General features: G+C 36.2%; 1 protein-coding gene across 1 annotated transcript in view; it reads left to right on the top strand.

Moving 5' to 3' along the window:
- KLHL1 (kelch like family member 1) overlaps window positions 1–19,059 on the top strand; it is a 532,887-nt gene that overhangs the window by 416,577 nt on the left and 97,251 nt on the right. The window contains exon 7 of the mRNA XM_052650221.1: window positions 8,636–8,860. Coding sequence (XP_052506181.1) covers window positions 8,636–8,860 — 225 coding nt within the window. The remainder of the gene's footprint in view (window positions 1–8,635; window positions 8,861–19,059) is intronic.

Below are 19,059 nucleotides of genomic sequence, written 5' to 3'. Positions count from 1 at the left end.
TACCTACAAATGGGTAAAACCATCTAATGCAAAGCCTATTTCACAGTAGAGTGTTGAAAATCATATGTAATTTATTGAATACTGTCTGAAAGTGAAAAGTAGAATGGTTGTAAGAGTTGTTTAACTTCTTGATGATGTGGCCACATATGAACTACTTCTCACTGCCCTGCCCAGCTTCACAAGAGAGTATTGTACTTCATATTGCTGGCTCAGCAAAAGATTAAGATTCAGCCTAAGATTTCTATTGAATACATACCACTTTCACACCATCATAAGCTGAAAAATCATTAAGTCAAACCATTGAAACACAGTTGGGGACTGTCTTTATATAGCTATATATCAGTTTCTTATCCTTTTACAACTATTTATATTGGGGGACCTAGAATTCCCTTGGTTGTTTGCTTGGTACATATGAAAGTGTTACGGCAATTATGAAATGCTTGCAATGCCATCCTAAAAATTTATAAGGGATTACCTAAAAAGTAAAGACTCATTTGTCCTTGAAAGATATTTTCTCTGCAATAATACTTTTTTTGGAAGTATAAGAATATTTTCTTGAAGTTATATTTTTCATAAGTATGTATATACATGAAATTTTTATTATATGAAAACTTCAAAATATATCATTTTTAATAATGATATTTTCTTTAAAGTTTAAGGTCTTAAGTATCTTTAAAAGTATCCAATGCTTTAAAATTTTTCCAAAATGCTTCTTAATATTTAGTTTTCTATAAAAATGTATATATATATATATCTGACTAATTTAAACTTTCCAAAAGTTTGATGGCATCAGGATACATTACTTATTATTGGGCCATGATGTTCTTTGGTCATTATATAATGTATTTTGCTGTAATAGCCATAAATGCTTGTTCTGAGTTAAAACAATGCATTTTTCCCCTGGTTATTCCTTCACTATCAGCTATTGGTATTTTCAACTGTCTTAGACCACTTTGATTTACAGGTTTGTAAAAAGTATTGAAAGTCAGGTAACTAAGCTTGTGCTCTCTCTGCTCAACCATGTCCAACTCTTTATGACCCTATTGACTATAGCCCACCAAGCTCCACTATCCATGGCATTATTCAGCAAGGGTACTGGAGCAAGTCTGCCATTTCCTCCTCCAGGGAATCTTCCCTGACGCAGGGATGGAAACTGTTTCTTCTGAGTTTCTCATGGCAGGTGGATTCTTTACCACTGAGCCATTGCAGAAGCCCTGTTACTAAGCATATTAATATTATATTAAAATTACAGTGTGGACTTCCCAGGTGGCTCTAGTGGTAAAGAACCCACCTCCTAAAGCAGGAGATGCAAGAGACCTGGATTGGATCCCTGGGTAGTGAAGATCCCTTGGAGGAGTAAATGGTAAACCCACTCCAGTATTCTTGCCTGCAAAATCCCAAGGAGAGAGGAGCCTGGTGGGCTAGAGTCCATAGGGTCGCAAAGAGTCATACATGACTGAATCAACTTAGCAGGCACACAGTTATAGTAAAAATGCTCTGCTATACCTGAAGTCCTTTCTGTTGAGTTGAATGAAAATCTTTAGCTTCTTTATATTTTATGACATCTATTTTATCTTTAGAAAACGCCTATAATTTTATTCTGTGCAGTGTTCAAGATAAGTATCATTGCTAAATATTTGAATTATAGATATGAAATAAACCATTTGTAATTTACAATCACATTTGACTGTATGTGTGAACAATTCCAAAGATACCTAGAACCACACTTTATTGAGCACTTTTTCTCAGTTTTATATTTTAAGAAAGGAGTTTGCTGTTTGTTTTGTCATGAGAAAAACACTTTTGTGTTTGTATTGTATCTTATATCTTCTAGTTATGTTATTGAAGTTGGAAAAAATATACATTTAAAAATTCAAATTAGAATAAACTATACTCTATTACTGCTGTAACACATTGACATAAATACTTTTTAAAACAAGTACCAACTTTTAGCTCACAGTGGGTCACAGGTCCAGGAAGGCATATCTGGTTTCTCTGCTCAAGATCTCAAAAGGCTACAAAGCAAGGTGCTGGCAAGGCTGTGTTCTCATCTGAAGCTGGAAGCCATCTTCCAATGTCATACAGATTACTGAATGAGAGTTTACAAAAATAGGCTGCTATTTGGCCTGCAGTCACATATTTTAAAGTTGTGCCTCCACTTTGCAGGCATTTGAAATAACCAGCGATGGTTTCATAATCAGAGAAACCGCAGAGTAAATATGTCTTAAAATAAAATTTCCTTTTTAATTTCTTCCAAATGCATTACTAACCAACACTTCCTGTGCTTAGTTGCTCAGTCGTGTCTGACTCTTTGCAACCCCACAAGGCTCCTCTGTTCACGAGGATTCTCCAGGCAAGAATAATGGTGTGGGTTGCTATGCCCTGCCCTTCTCCAGGGGATCTTCACAATCCAGAGATCGAACATAGCAGTTCACTCTTATACATGTTCTGTTTTTAATTTATGTAATGACAAATATTGTCTTTACTTTAAGGAATGACACAAGGTAATATTGCTTAGACAGAATGGCTTCATCCTTCCTCTGACTCAGGAAACCACTAAGGGGAAACATAAAAGGAAACAACAGGACTCAAAAAAAAAAAAAAAAAGGTTGATAAATTTTTACAAGTATAACACAAGAAGTTTATACAGACAACTAATGAGATATGTTGGTGAGAAAATTCCTTACAGAATATTATTGTTAATAACTTTCATTAAAAAACAAAAGGCATATTTTTAACTTCATGACCATTACAAACTGGATAAAATATTTATATTACATGCTGACTAACTGAGAAAATAATTTATTGACGACTAACTTCCTGACCCAGGAATTGAACCTGTGTCTCCTGCATTGCAGGCAGACGCTTTACCATCTGAGCCACCGAGAAAGCCTATAGTAGACTCTACAAATCAAGAAATACTTGTTTTACTAAAATTTCTTTCTTTCTTTTTTTTTTTTTTTTAACTAATCAAAACTGAACAGTAGAGTGAACATAGACTTGGGTTTCTGAGGTAGGAAAATAATGCCTCCCAAAGATATCTATGGGACTTCCTTCTAGCTCAGATGGTAAAGAATCTGCCTGCAATTCAGGAGACCTGGATTTGATCCTTGGGTCAGGAAGATCCTCTGGAGAAGGGAATAAAAATCCACTCCAGTATTCTTCCCTAGAGGGTCCCATGGACAGAGGAGCCTGGCAGGCTCCAGTCTGTGAAATCTCAGAGTCAGACACAACTGAGTGACTAACATTTATGTATGTATGTAAAGATGTCTAAAACCTAATCCTCAGGATATGAGTATGTTAGTTTACATAGCAAGTGCAGGAAAGGGGCTGGTTGTGAAGGGAATTAAGGTTGCTAATTAGCTGACCTTAGATTTTTCTACATTAACTCAAATTAAATTGGGGTGAGCCTATTATATTCACAAGAATTATTATCAGAGAAACACTATATTGCAGGACCTGAAGAGCAAAGGAGAGGTCACAAAGAAGATGGGAGACCTAAGCACCACTTCACTAGAGCCTCCTGAAAGAAAGAACTCACAACACCTTGATTTTAACACAAGATCTAATTTGAATGCCTGAACTTCAGAACTAAGAGATAATGTGTGTTTGTTAGGCTGCTAATTTGAGATAATTTTTTACAATAGCAATACTAAATTTAAATAACTTTAAAATTTTACATAATGAATACAGGGATGCATTCCTATTTCTGATGAAGTTCAGTTCAGTTGCTGAGTCATGTCCGACTCTTTGCAACCCCATGAATTGCAGAATGCCAGTGAACAGTGAATTTCCTGATGTTCAAACTGGTTTTAGAAAAGGCAGAAGAACCAGAGATCAAATTGCCAACATCTGCTGGATCATAGAAAAACCAAGAGAGTTCCAGAAAAATATCTATTTCTTCTTTATTGACTAAGCCAAAGCCTTTGACTATGTGGATCACAATAAACTGTGGAAAATTCTGAAAGAGATGGGAATACCAGACCACCTGACCTGCCCCTTGAGAAATCTGTATGCAGGTCAGAAAGCAAAAGTTACAACTGGACAGGTAGCAACAGACTGGTTCCAAGTAGGAAAGGGAGTATGTCAAGGCTATATACTGTCACCTTGATTATTTAACTTATATGCAGAGTTCAGTTCAGTTCAATTCAGTAGCTCAGTCGTGTCCAACTCTTTGCGACCCCATGAATCGCAGCATGCCAGGTCTCCCTGTTCATCACTATCACCCGGAGTTCACTCAGACTCACGTCCATTGAGTCCGTGATGCCATCCAGCCATCTCATCCTCCGTCGTCCCCTTCTCCTCCTGCCCCCAATCCCTCCCAGCATCAGAGTCTTTTCCAATGAGTCAACTCTTCGCATGAGGTGGCCAAAGTACTGAAGTTTCAGCTTTAGCATCAATCCTTCCAAAGAAATCCCAGGGTTGATCTCCTTCAGAATGGACTGGTTGGATCTCCTTGCAGTCCAAGGGACTCTCAAGAGTCTTCTCCAACACCACAGTTCAAAAGCATCAATTCTTCAGCGCTCAGCCTTCTTCACAGTCCAACTCTCACATCCATACATGACCACAGGAAAAACCATAGCCTTGACTACACGGACCTTAGTCCGCAAAGTAATGTCTCTCCTTTTGAATATGCTATCTAGGTTGGTCATAACTTTTCTTCCAAGGAGTAAGCATCTTTTAATTTCATGGCTGCAGTCACCATCTGCAGTGATTTTGGAGTCCAAAAAAAAAAAAAAGTCTGACACTGTTTCCACTGTTTCCCCATCTATTTCCCATGAAGTGATGGGACCAGATGCCATGATCTTCATTTTCTGAATGTTGAGCTTTAAGCCAACTTTTTAACTCTCCTCTTTCACTGTCATCAAGAGGCTTTTTAGTTCCTCTTCACTTTCTGCCATAAGGATGGTGTCATCTGCATATCTGAGGTTATTGATATTTCTCCCAGCAATCTTAATTCCAGCTTGTGTTTCTTCCAGTCCAGCGTTTCTCATGATGTTGTCTGCATATAAGTAAAATAAGCAGAGTAACAATATACAGCCTTGACATAGTCCTTTTCCTATTTGGAACGAGTCAGTTGTTCCATGTCCAGTTCTAACTGTTGCTTCCTGACCTGCATACAGATTTCTCAAGAGTCAGGTTAGGTGGTCTGGTATTGCCATCCCTTTCAGAATTTTCCGCAGTTTATTGTGATCCACACAGTAGAGTACATCATGAGAAACGCTGGACTGGAAGAAACACAAGCTGGAATTAAGATTGCCGGGAGAAATATCAATAACCTCAGATATGCAGATGACACCACCCTTATGGAAGAAAGTGAAGAGGAGCTAAAAAGCCTCTTAATGAAAGTTAAAGAGGAGAGTGAAAAAGTTGGCTTAAAGCTCAACATTCAGAAAATGAAGATCATGGCATCCGGTCCCATCACTTCATGGGAAATAGATGGGGAAACAGTGGAAACAGTGTCAGACTTTATTTTTTTGGGCTCCAAAATCACTGCAGATGGTGACTGCAGCCATGAAATTAAAAGACGCTTACTCCTTGGAAGAAAAGTTGTGACCAACCTAGATAGCATATTCAAAAGGAGAGACATTACTTTGCGAACTAAGGTCCGTGTAGTCAAGGCTATGGTTTTTCCTGTGGTCATGTATGGATGTGAGAGTTGGACTGTGAAGAAGGCTGAGCGCCGAAGAATTGATGCTTTTGAACTGTGGTGTTGGAGAAGACTCTTGAGAGTCCCTTGGTCTGCAAGGAGATCCAACCAGTCCATTCTGAAGGAGATCAACCCTGGGATTCCTTTGAAGGACTGATGCTAAAGCTGAAACTCCAGTACTTTGGCCACCTCATGCGAAGAGTTGACTCATTGGAAAAGACTATGATGCTGGGAGGGATTGGGGGAAGGAGGAGAAGGGGATGACAGAGGATGAGAGGCCTGGATGGCATCACTGACTTGATGCACATGAGTCTGAGTGAACTCCGGGAGTTAGTGATGGACAGGGAGGCCTGGTGTGCTGCAATTCATGGGGTCGCAAATTGTCGGACATGACTGAGTGACTGAACTGAGCTGAGCTGAGTCCTCCCTGTCCATCACCAACTCCCGAAGCTTAGTCAAACTCACATCCATCGAGTAGGTGATGCCATCCAGTCATCTCATCCTCTGTCGTCCCCTTCTCCTCCTGCCCCCAATCCCTCCCAGCAACAGAGTCTTTTCCAGTGAGTCAACTCTTCACATGAGGTGGTCAAAGTACTGGAGTTTCAGCTTTAGCATCATTCCTTCCAAAGAAATCCCAGGGCTGATCTCCTTTAGAATGAACTGGTTGGATCTCCTTGCAGTCCAAGGGAATTTCAAGAGTATTCTCCAACACCACAGTTCAAAAGCATTAATTCTTCGGTGCTCAGCTTTCTTCACAGTTCAACTCTCACATCCATGCATGACTAGTGTAAAACCCATAACCTTGACTAGACAGACTCTTGTTGGCAAAGTAATGTCTCTGCTTTTGAATACTTACTTTAGAATAAAAATATATAGGTCACCTTTGAAAACTGTAGCTAGAGGAAAAACACTGTAAGAATTAAAAATCCTGCCATGTGTTGAGGTTTAAGACAAACCTAGTTTGCTTGAATGAGACTTTGAATCTCAAATCAAGTTCTCAATTTTCCCTTTGAATAGCATCATCTTTGGTTGTTCAGAGGCCATTGGCTTCACATATTTTCAATGATTTTTCTCTTAGAAAGATGACTATACTTTAGATTCCCTGCAGAAAATTTGATCAAGGTTTTGGAGATTAAGAAAATTGTTGTTCAAACCTTTATTTCCTTGTGTACCTAGATCTGCAAAATATGAGTTTCTTAGCAATGGATTAATTACAAATAGGTTACACTGTTTCTTCTGTCATGATTTGTCAAGAGTTAGTCATAAGAGAGAGGCATTTGCATATAACATACCACTCAGTTTTGAGACATTCATGGCATTCCCATGCTATTAACCTTTGATAATTCAGATGACCTTGAAATTGTTTAAAACTTTAGTTCACCTTGGGATTTCAATTTTTATTTATTTGAATAAAATTTTATTATAAAACATAAAGAATCCACCTACAATGCAGGAGATCTAGGTTCAATCCCTGGGCTAGGAAGATCCCCTGGAAAAGGGAAAAGGCTACCCACTCCAGTATTCTGGCCTGGAGAATTCCAAGGACTGTATAGTCCATGGGGTCACAAAGAGTCAGACACAACTGAGAGACTTTCACTTTCATAATAATTACATTAAGCATAAAATAAGCAGATTTATTTCAATAATATTTTATGTGAACAAACTGTATCAAACGACTTTCATGAATATTAAAGTTCATTTTTACTCTAACAATGTTAATAGTACTATAATACTTCATATTTAGCTGTATGAAAATCAGCTCATGTATTTAATAACATCAGAAAGCCAAATTTAATTCATTCTAACTCAGTATTTATATTATTACTGCTTTGTCACTTTTGAATAAAAACTGAGCATAAATTACACCATTTTTACTTCAATTAGTAGAATTTTTCCTGCCAAGTTGTTTATATTTGTTTAGTTCATTCCTTATTAGGTTCTATGAGTAAATGAGACCTCTGAAGAATGTCTTCCCTAGTTTGCAAACTTGTAATATATTACAAGTAAAATAATTTTTAGTGCATAAGTGAAAGTACACAAAATATTGACTTGTTAATGTAAGGATATTTAATCATTAAAGATGCAACATTGATGAATATGAGTCTAAACATTATGATGAAACACTGAAGCAAGATCAGTGTTTACTGACTTAAACATTTGTAAATTAGCTCAAAGTAGATATTTTTAATGTGAAATGTTTAACTGGATCCCTTAAAATATATGTCACCAATGATTTAGCTTACTCTTTCAATTTCAATCTTACTAGTCAGATTCACTGCATTTCTCAAACTTATACATTAAAAAGTGTTTAGGAAAAATAAGCTATTTTATTTAGATTATAACATAGTTGATAAGGATAGGAGATCATTTCATGTCTCTAAATTCTATTGTTATTCCCTGGATGCATTTTATTAAAAATAAGGTTTTTGATTTTTTTTTTAAAGTGCAGCTAACATTTGTTTGCGTTATCTTAAAGCTGAATTTTAAAACCTTTATTATTTAAGACATAAGACAAATTTTTAAAGCAATTTGGCAAAGAATTTTCTAAATTAACCTCTCTTCACTCTCAGAAATTATACAGATAGCATGTGTAACTTAGTTATTTAAAAGGACTTTAATATATTTCCTTTTTAGGCTAGGCTTATATTGCATTTTTTATAGCAAATAATGATAAAGGGAAGCTATAAAATGTACAGAACTGTCATGCTAAATAATGATTCCATTGAGTCAGTAGTGTAACATGAGATCATTATATAATTCAAATAAGCTGAACATTTGTGTCTACTTTAATCATTAATGTCTTCTCTGCCAAGAAGAGAAAATAAGGTACTTAAATTGACACTCCCTTTGTTTTCTTGCCATCTTTTTCATCTAGAAAAGTGAATGTGATAAGAATGTTTTCATATCCCAATTTGTGCAGTGTCTCGAGAAGATTCTTTTTTGGATTTATAGTGAACAGCGACTCTTTGATTTATGTTTTATCAGGAGCTACAACCATAGAGAAATATGACCTCAGAACAAATTTGTGGATCCAGGCAGGGATGATGAATGGCAGGAGATTGCAGTTTGGTGTGGCTGTTATTGATGACAAACTCTTTGTAATTGGAGGTCGAGATGGCTTGAAGACATTGAACACTGTTGAATGTTACAACCCCAAAACCAAGACTTGGACTGTTTTACCACCAATGTCAACACATAGACATGGTCTAGGTAAGATTCTCCTTTATTGATATCATTTTTGGAAAGTATCATTGAAAGTAAGAAAGTGAAGTTGCTCAGCCATGTCCATCTCTTTATGACCCCATGGACAGTAGCCTGCACCAGGCTCCTCTATCCATGGGATTTTCTAGGCAAGAGTACTGGAGTGGGTTGCCATTTCCTTCTCCAGAGAATCTTCCCAACCCAGGGATTGAACTCAGGTCTCCCGCATTATAGACAGATGTTTTACTGTCTGAGCCACCAGGGAAAGTAAGAATGTGTGTTCAAATATAGTATTATTTTGATCAATTATCATTAACTTGAAGTAAGCTGTGAACTAATATGGAAAATATATATGTATATATATTGATGTATATATGTGTTGATTTATATATATATATATATATATATATATGAACATATATATAGATGGATAGATTCTTGACATTTTTCTGTGTTGATCAATGTTCATTAAACTGTTAAAAGAGTGATGTTAAATATACCAAGATGAAATATCTTTGGTTTCCATCAATGGATGAATGGAAAAAGAAAATGTGATACATATCCATGATGAAATATTGTTCAGCCATGAAGAATAATGAAATCTTGCCATTTGCAACAACATGGATGGGCTTTGAGGGAATTATCCCTAGTGAAATAAGTTAGATGGAGAAAAATAACCATATGGCCTCACTTACATGTGGAATCTGAAAAAAAATAAATAAATCATGGATTTAGAGCAAAGATTGGTTGTTGCCTGAGGCAGTGTTTTGAGAGTGGGTGAAAAGGATGAAGGAACTCAACATTAGAAATTTCCAGTTATAAAATGAGTAAGTCATGGCGATATACTGTACAGCATGGTGACTATAATTAATAATATTGTATTGCATATTTGAAAGTAGTAGGAGAATGGATCTTGAAAGTTCTCATCACATGGGGAAAAACTACAACCATGTCAAGGTAGATGTTAACTGAACTGCTGTGGTGATCATTCTGAAAAATATATAAACATTGAATCATTATTTGTACAGGAAAGTAATGTGCTGTATTAATTTTACTTCATTTTCTTAAATAAAATAAAAGCAAGGACTTGTAAAAAATATACCTAGATGAGTAGACCTCAAGTTATTCTCAGTTTTCAAAATTTGGTACTCATACAGCATGTAACATTCATCTACTATGAAGAGAAAATGCACAACTTTCATGGAAAGACCAGAGTAATACAATGTGGAAGAAATAACAGTTAATGTGAACTGAGAAAGCAATTAATGTGGTTTTCTCTAGCATTAGTGAATAGTCAAATCTTTGCATTTAATCGTTGCCATCTTGAAAAGCCCATGGGGAGAGGCAGAACAGATTTAGGAAAAGAGTGACTCATCAATAGGCACTAGAAATCAATATAACAGGATTTAACTGATCTCCAGTAGGGAATAACCTGGAAATGGGGTGAACTGTATTTGGATTCAGAAGTTCTACGTGTGAGTTTTCAATCTATCATGGGATATTGGCTTGATTTGGGGCCAACAGTTAAACTATGAACCTTCATTTCTTCATCTGCCACCAATTCAAGGTTATGAATTAGATTAAAATTGGATGATGATAATGAATGTGAAATCACTTGTAAATTATAAAGTCCTCAACAAATATTTGAAAAAGAGTAATATAATATAGATCCTGAATTTGTGTTTCTCATCCTGTGGATTGTAAAAAGTCCTAGTAACTTTTTGAAGACCTGAAATATGTCAGATAGTTGGCTAAGTACATTTAGAAATATACATTAGAAAGGTATTGAGGTCTAATTGCAAATTTACTGATCCAGACTTTTATAGGATAGCAAAATCATAGTGCATTTGAAAAACAAAAATTAATGGTAGTTTAAGGTCTTCAGCACTACAATATAATTCATATCTGCCATCATCTAAGACAAACTTTAAAAATAGCTCTGAATTAAAACAACTTACCTTTTTGTTCTTCTGATTTACCTCCACTTCGATCAGTTTTCTGATTTTTATTTTATTTGCCATTGTTGGTAAATATCTTGCTTTGTGATATGCAGTGAGATTACAATATTGCCCATGTATCTTATATTATACTCCAAGTGGCAAGAAGCTAAAGTAAAATTTTAATATAAAATAAAAACACAAAATAATTTAGTTGACCTATATAGCTTTCCCCCACCTAGATTTGTTTGAAAAAAATCCTTACATGATTATATTAGAAAGCCACATGAGTTCTTTGGTTGTTAAAGCTGAAGATGTCAAAACATTCATAGATATCAAAAGCATTTCATAGATATCAATAAATGAAGACTGATTCTTCTGCTGGATAAAATAGCAAAAAAAACTGTATTCATGTTAAGTCTGTAATATCAGGGAGTAATGCATCTCTTTAGGGAATGAAGCTAATTAAGACCACAATTGCCTCAACATGCTGAGTTTTTATTTTAGCATTGTATGTGTGAAACACATAGTTCTATAAATCATATCTTCTTTCCCACAACATTTATTTTGTATAAAATTGAATAAGTCACTCTCACAGTACACTATTTGCAAATAAGTAGTTTTGGGAAAAATTGATAAAATAGTAATATAGCTTTGTTGATTATGGATTTTCTATATGCCATGCTTTATGTTGTATGTTAAATATATGATAGGATTTGTTTTTGTTTGTTTAGTTTTCAACTGAGATAAAATTAAGTGTTAAAGTGTAGAATTGAGTATTTTTGAGTCTATTCACAGAGTGTGTAGTCATCACCACTATTAAACTCCAAAATATTTTTATCATCCTAAAAAGAAACCCTGTAATCAATAGCAGTCACTCACCATTGTCCCATCTGCCTGGCCCCCTTAGCAAAAATTAAACTATTTTCTGTCCTGGTGAAATTGCCAACTCAAGATAATTCATTTAAATAAAATCATATAATGTGTGGTTTTCTGATTTGTTTCCACTTTTTGGTTATTATGAATAAAACTAAAATGAACATCCATGTATGTATTTTTGTATGAATATATATGTTAAATTCTGTGGGATATGTACATATGAGAAAAGTTGTTGAATTACACGGTAGCTCCATCTTTAAATTTTGGAAGAACTGCCAAGCTATTTTCCAGAATGGCTGTCCCATTTTCCATCTCTTCAGCAAAATATGAGGGTGCCAATTTTTCCATATCCTTGACAACATTTGTTACTGTTTATTCTTTTTCTATTATAATGATCACAATGTATCTCATGATTTTATAAAAATTTCTCTTCTGAGTAATTTTGAGAAATATTTCATAAGCTTATTGACCATTTGGTACCTTCTCTGGATAAATATATATAACTTTTGTTCAGGTTATTTCTTCTTTTATTGTTCACTTTATATTCTATATATGAGTTTTCTATCAGGTATAATACTACAAATATTTCATCCCATTCTATGGGTTCTAATTTAACTTTTTGATAGGACCCTTTGAAGCACAAAAACTATTGACTTACTAAAGTTAAATTTATTTTCTTTTCTTCTGTTTCTTCTGCTTTTGGTGGAGTATAAGAAAAAATATTGTCTAATTGATAATCATAAAATTTATGCTAATACTTTAGAAATTTTATACTTTTGGGTCTTAAATTTAAAAACATAATCTATTGTTAATATGATGTGAGCTAATAGTTCAAAATCATTTTTGCATGTTGTTTCACTGTTCTTTGTTGAAAAAAAAATCTTTCTTTTCCATTGAGTTATCTTGGTGCATCATCAAAAATTTATTGGCCATAAATATGAAGATTTATTTATAGACACTCAGTTCTACTCTATTAATATCTCTGCCTATACTGACACCAATACCACACTGCCTTGATTACTGTAGCTTTGTAATAAGATTTGAAATTGGATAATTTCAGCCCTCTGACTTATACAGGACTGTTTATTTTTTTTTTTAATTTTTATTTTTACTTTATTTTACTTTACAATACTGTATCGGTTTTGGCATACATTGACATGAATCCGCCACGGGTGTACATGAGCTCCCAAACATGAACCCCCCTCCCACCTCCCACACCACATCATTCTTCCGGATCATCCCCGTGCACCAGCCCCAAGCATCCTGCATCCTGCATCCTGCATCGAACATAGACTGGCAATTCGTTTCTTACATGATAGTATACATGTTTCAATGCCATTCTCCCAAATCATCCCACCCTCTCCCTCTCCCTCAGAGTCCAAAAGTCCGCACTACACATCTGTGACTCTTTTGCTATCTTGTGTACAGTGTCATCATTACCATCTGTCTAAATTCCATATATATGTGTTAGTATACTGTATTGGTGTTTTTCTTTCTGGCTTACTTCCAGGACATGGAAACAACCTAGATGTCCATGCAGGACTGTTTAATAGCCACATATCTGTTATTTTCATACAAATTGCATATTTATACATTATACATCCATTTCAATACAGTTTTAAAATTATTACTTTATGCACATGTCTTTATAATGACAGGAGAAAATAAAGTGCTATAAATTATTTAAAATACAGTTATTACCTTAATAGAGTTCTTTACTCTTCTTGTGAATTTATGTTGCTATCTAGAAATGTCTACACCTGACCCAAAGGACCCGTTTCATGGAAGATCTATTAGCAACAAATTCCCTTTATGTTCTGTTTATTTATTTTTTTAAAATTTTGATATATGATCATTTCTCCTTTATTTTTAAAGGACATAAAATTCTTAATAGTCTTTTTATGTTAACACTTCGAATATGCCATACCATGTCTTCTGGTTTCCTTGATGAGAAATGAACTGTTAATCTTTTTGAGAATCCCTTGTGCCTGATAAGTTGCTAATCTTTTGCTACTTATAAGATTCTCACTTTGACTTTTAACAGTTTGTGATATGCCTATGTGTGCCTAATTTTGAGTTCATCTTACTTACAGGTTCTTGAACCCAGCTATCTCCCAGCTCAGCTGAGCTCCTGATAAGGCAGAGTTGTAAACTGACCACTGAAGTGTTGAAGGATTGCCCCAACATGAACACTGAGCCCCTAAGCAAAATCAAATTTTCTTTCTCCTTTCCTCATAAACGTCTTGGCAGAAGTGCCTGAAGACGACCTCTTGCCAAGACTCAGACATGGGTATCTTAGGATAAAAGGTGGTTGGGAGAGAAATGCAAATATGTGAAGATCATGATCAGCTAGATAATCTGAGTCCTTCACTGCAACTTTCTTGAAAGTTTGCAGTACTTTGGTTTTACATCAAGATTGGTGTTGGGATAATAGCTTTCCCCTATGAGACCTGCCAGGTAAAGCCTTTATAATAGCTTATGATCAGGTTTAAAACATCGTAAGTAGATTTTTAGAAAGAGCTAAATTCTTCATGACTTATCTTTCATTCCTGCTTACACAAATCCTCAAAGTCAGATAGAGATAAAAACTTATTACCTTCACAGATTTTACCTGTGCATGTGCACATGACCTTTAAGAGTACCAGGAATATGTCAATCTTTTCAAATTTCTCCATGGATATCCTTTCCCCAGTTCTTCTGTTTTTGTTGTTGTTGTTTTTCAGCTTCTTGTTTGCTTTAACTGTTTTCACCACCTCAGGCTGCATTGACATTAAGTAATTGCCATTGATTTTTTTTTTTTTTCTTGACACACATTCTGGAGCATTCTCAGTAAGAAGAAGCCTTAATCAGGTAAAACAAGAAACTCTTGCAAGTGTAGGTTTCCAGAGAACTACCCATCAGAATAATAGCAATTTCCTAAGAATGGGACTTCTGAGGAATCTCCAAAATCTGTCCAGAGCCCTCCATTAGCTGATATGCTTTTAGATTTCATCACTACCTTGATCATGAGGTTGTTGGTTTTCAAGATTACTGCACAGTTAGGGAAAAGGTCTTTGGAATAAAACCATAGAGCTCATTATTCTTATGTAGATTATGCTGTTTTTATTTTTTCTTGAATAAATCTCTTCAAATATTTAATATTTTTATTTCACCTTCAGAGTTCTGATTTTGAAACATTTTGTCAGTGTTCTCATTATACTTTTATTTTGTCATTGCTGCAGATGTCAACAATAGAGATGGTTTTTATGTGGGTACAATAAAAAAAGAACTGGCTAATCCATAAGAAAAGGAGTCTTTTGAAAACATAATTGCTACTAAAACTTTACAAATGTCTTATATGGTCTAGCCATCAGCACAGGAAAACATTTTAAAAGCAATGAGAATAACAATGATGTTGGTCTTTTGTCAGCTATGTTGGTGAACAATGACTCTTCCCCATAGATGGTGAAGTTAGCCTCCCTTGAGAGCTAAAAGGACACATGCATAATGGACAAACATAATGTATGAAACTTCAGGCTGTACACAAACCAAAGAAAACAAACAACTGAAAAACTAATAAATATAATGTTTAGCTTATGAAAGTGATTAGATATCCTGGAACATGGCTGAAATTGAGACAGGCTTTTTAATTCAAGTGAAAAATGATACCCCTTGGAAAGCCTGATAAGGACAAAAATGCTTCCAGGAAAGGTACTGGGTACCCCAACTGGCATCGTCGCCTCTACTCACTCTAGAGATCTGTGAGATAGCTCTGAGTCACTGACTTTAGCTTTTTAATCAGGAATAAAAAGTAACTCAAACTGTTGTCATCTATCATGGTAGACAACGCTGCTTCAAATGGCTGATCACATGTGTGTACATTCTTAAAATAAGGATATTCCCATTCAGAGTTAGTGTAAAAAAAAAGTTAAATCTGTACTTGACATTTACTAACTGATTAAATACTCACAGTTCAGTTCAGTTCAGTCGCTCAGTCGTGTCCGACTCTTTGTGACCCCATGGGCTGCAGCACGCCAGGCCTCCCTGTCCATCGCCAACTCCCAAAGTTTACTCAAACTCATGTCCATTGAGTCACTGATGCGATCCAACCATCTCATCCTCTGTTGTCCCCTTCTCCTCCTGCCTTCAATCTTTCCCAGAATCAGGGTCTTTTCCACTGAGTCAGTTCTTCGCATGAGGTGGCCAAATTATTGGAGTTTCAATTTCAGCATCAGTCCTTCCAATGACTATTCAGGACTGATTTCCTTTAGGATGGACTTGTTGGATCTCCTTGCAAACCACAACTACCTTATAATTTAGACATTTTTGCAGTTTTAAGGTTTAAAAAATTATGGACCAAGTGGCCAATTAGTTTTCCCTATGTCACCCACCTTGTAAGGAAGATTTATACTCGTTATTTTTTTGGGTCCAAAGTCATTTTTTTCTAATATAACATGCTGTTGCCAATAAGTTAATAATAATTACAAATATTTTTGTTTTTCAATTGCTAAGTCATGTCTGACTCTGAACAACCTTATGTATTGCAGTGTGCCAAGCTTCCCTGCCTTTCACTATCTCCCAGAGCTTGCTCAACTCATGTCTGTTGGGTCAGTCATGCCATCCAATCATCTTGCCCTCTGTTACCCTCTTCTCCTCCTGCCTTCAATCTTTCCTAGCATCAGGGTCGTTTCCAATGAGTTTGTTCTTCACATCAGGTGGCCAAAGTATTGGAGTTTCAGCTTCAACATCAGTCCTTCCAATGAATATTCAGGGTTGATTTCCTTTTAGATTGACTGGTTTGATTTTGTTCTTGTCCAGGGGACTCTCAAGAGTCTTTGCCACATCAGTTTCAAAGTATTAACTTCAGTGCTCAACTTTCTTTATGGTCCAACTCTCATATCTACATTTGTATTGGAAAAAACATAGCTTTAACTATAAGTATCACTTTTGTAGGCAAAGTAATGTCTCTGCTTTTCAATACACTGTCTAGGTTTGTCATAGCTTTTCTTTCAAGGAGCAAATGTCTTTTAATTTCATGGCTACAGTCACAATCCATAGTGATTTTGGTACCCAAGAAAATAAAATCTGCCACTATTTCCACTTTTCCCCATTTATTTTCCTTGAAGTGATGAGACTGGATGCCATGATCTTTGTTTTTTGAATGTTAAGTTTTAAGCCAGATTTTTCAGCCTCTTCCTTCACCTTCATCAGGAGCCTCTTTAGTTCCTCTTCATTTTCCGCCATTAAAGTGACATATCTGAGGCTGTTGATATTTTTCCTGGTAATCTTGATTACAGCTTGTGAGTCATCCAGACCAGCATATTGCATGATGTACTCTGAATATAAGTTAAATAAGCAGCCTTGACCTACTCCATTCCAAATTTTGAACCAGTCCATTATTCCATGTCTGGTTCTAACTGTTGCTTCTTGACCTGCATATAGGTTTCTCAAGAGGCAGGTGAGGTGGTCTGGTATTACATTTTCTTGAAGAATTTTCCACTGTTTGTTGTGATCCACATAGTAAAGGCTTTAGTGTAGTCAATGAAAGAGAAGTATATTTTTTTCCCCCAATTATCTTGTTTTCTATCATCCAGAGGATGTTGGAAAATAGATCTTGTTTCTCTACCTTTTTTTTTTTTTTAAATCCAGTTTGTACATCTGGAAATTCTTGGCTCATGTACTACTGATCCCTCACTTGAAGGATTTTGAGGATAATATTGCTAGCATGTGAAATGAGTGCAATTGTAAAGTAGTCTGACAATTCTTTGGCATTGCTTTTCTTTGGGATTGGAATGAAAACTGACCTTTCCCATTCCTGTGGCCACTGCCGGGTTTTCCAAATTTGTTGGCATATTGAGTGCAGCACTTCCACAGTATCAGCTTTTAGGATTTGAAACAGCTCACTATTCATTATTTCTACGATCTTTGCTCATAGTAATGCTTCCTAAGGCCCACTTGACTTCACACTCAGGGGTCTAGCTCTAAGTGAGTGACCACAGTATCTTGGTTATCTCAATCACTAAGTTTTTTTTTTTTTTTTTTTAAATAGTTCTTCCATGCATTCTTGCTTCCTCTTCTTAAGATCTTTTGCTTCTGTTAGGTCCATATTGTTTCTGTCCTTTATTGTCCCATCTTTACATGAAATATTCTCTTGGTATGGCCACTTTTCTTGAAGTGATGTCTAATCATTCTATTGCTTTCTTCTATTTCTTTGCATTGTTCACTTAAGAAAGCATTCTTATCTCGCCTTCCTATTCTCTAGAACTCTGCATTCAAATGGGAATATATTTCCCTTTCTTTTTTGCCTTTCACTTCTCTTCTCTTCTCAGCTATTTGCAAGGGCTCCTTAGACAACCATTTTGCCTTTTTGCATTTACTCTTCTTGGGATATGGTTTTGGTCACCATGCAATATTATGAACCTCCATCCATAGTTCTTCAGTCACTCAGTCACTCCAATCTACTCCCTTGAATCTGTTCACACCTCCACTATATAATCATAGGGACGTGATTTAAGTCATACCTCAATGTCTTAGTGGTTTTCCCTACTTTCTTCAATTTAAGTCTGAATTTTGCAATAAGGGGTTCATGATCTGAGCCACAGTCATTTCTTGCATTGGTGGAAGAGGATATTTGCTATGGCCAGTATGTTCTCTTGACAAAACTATGTTAGCCTTTGCCCTGCTTCATTTTGTACTCCAAGGCCAAATTTACCAGGTTATCTCTTGACTTCTTACTTCTACATTCCAGTCTCCTCTGAAAAAAAGACATCTTTTTGGTGTTTGGTGGAGTTCCATGGTGGGAGCAGGGTAGTGACCAGAGCTCTGAGTTTCTAATGTGGTGGGGCAGGAGGCTATGAAGCACTTCTCACCACCTTGGGGCAGCTGGGCTTGCCAGACCTGGACAATAACTCTGAAGAGACAGAGAAGAGGAAAGATGGTGGCCAGTTATTGGCCAGTGGTGGGCCATGTCGGTGGCAGAAAGTTCCCAGGACAGCCAGCATCAACAGTGAGACCAAGGAGCCCTCAGTTCACGATCATCCTCCAACCTCAATTCCAGCCTTCCCTGTACCCCCTTCCCAGAAAATCCACAGGTCCTTTGGCCAGCCCCCATGTGGCACACTGACTGACACCCAGTGGCGAGTGAAGGTTTACATGCCCAAGAGCTAAAGAAGGACCAGCATTTGGACAACCAGGGTGCAGGACATGTCTGTGCAGTTACAAACAGTGGCTGAAGGACATGTCCCTGGTAGTCAGGGCATGACAAAACATGGCCCACTGGAGAAGAGAGTGGCAAACCACTTCAGTATTCTTGACTCAAGAACCCCATGAACACAAAGAAAAGTCAAAAAGATATGACACTGGAAGGTGAACCCCCTAGGTCAGTAGCTGTCCAAAATGCTACTAAGGAAGGGC

The sequence above is a fragment of the Budorcas taxicolor genome, chromosome 12, assembly GCF_023091745.1.
Source record: "Budorcas taxicolor isolate Tak-1 chromosome 12, Takin1.1, whole genome shotgun sequence".
NCBI classification, from domain to species: Eukaryota; Metazoa; Chordata; class Mammalia; order Artiodactyla; family Bovidae; genus Budorcas; species Budorcas taxicolor.
The sequence above is the reverse complement of the archived record's forward strand: the minus strand, read 5'-3'. Positions and strand labels throughout refer to the sequence as shown.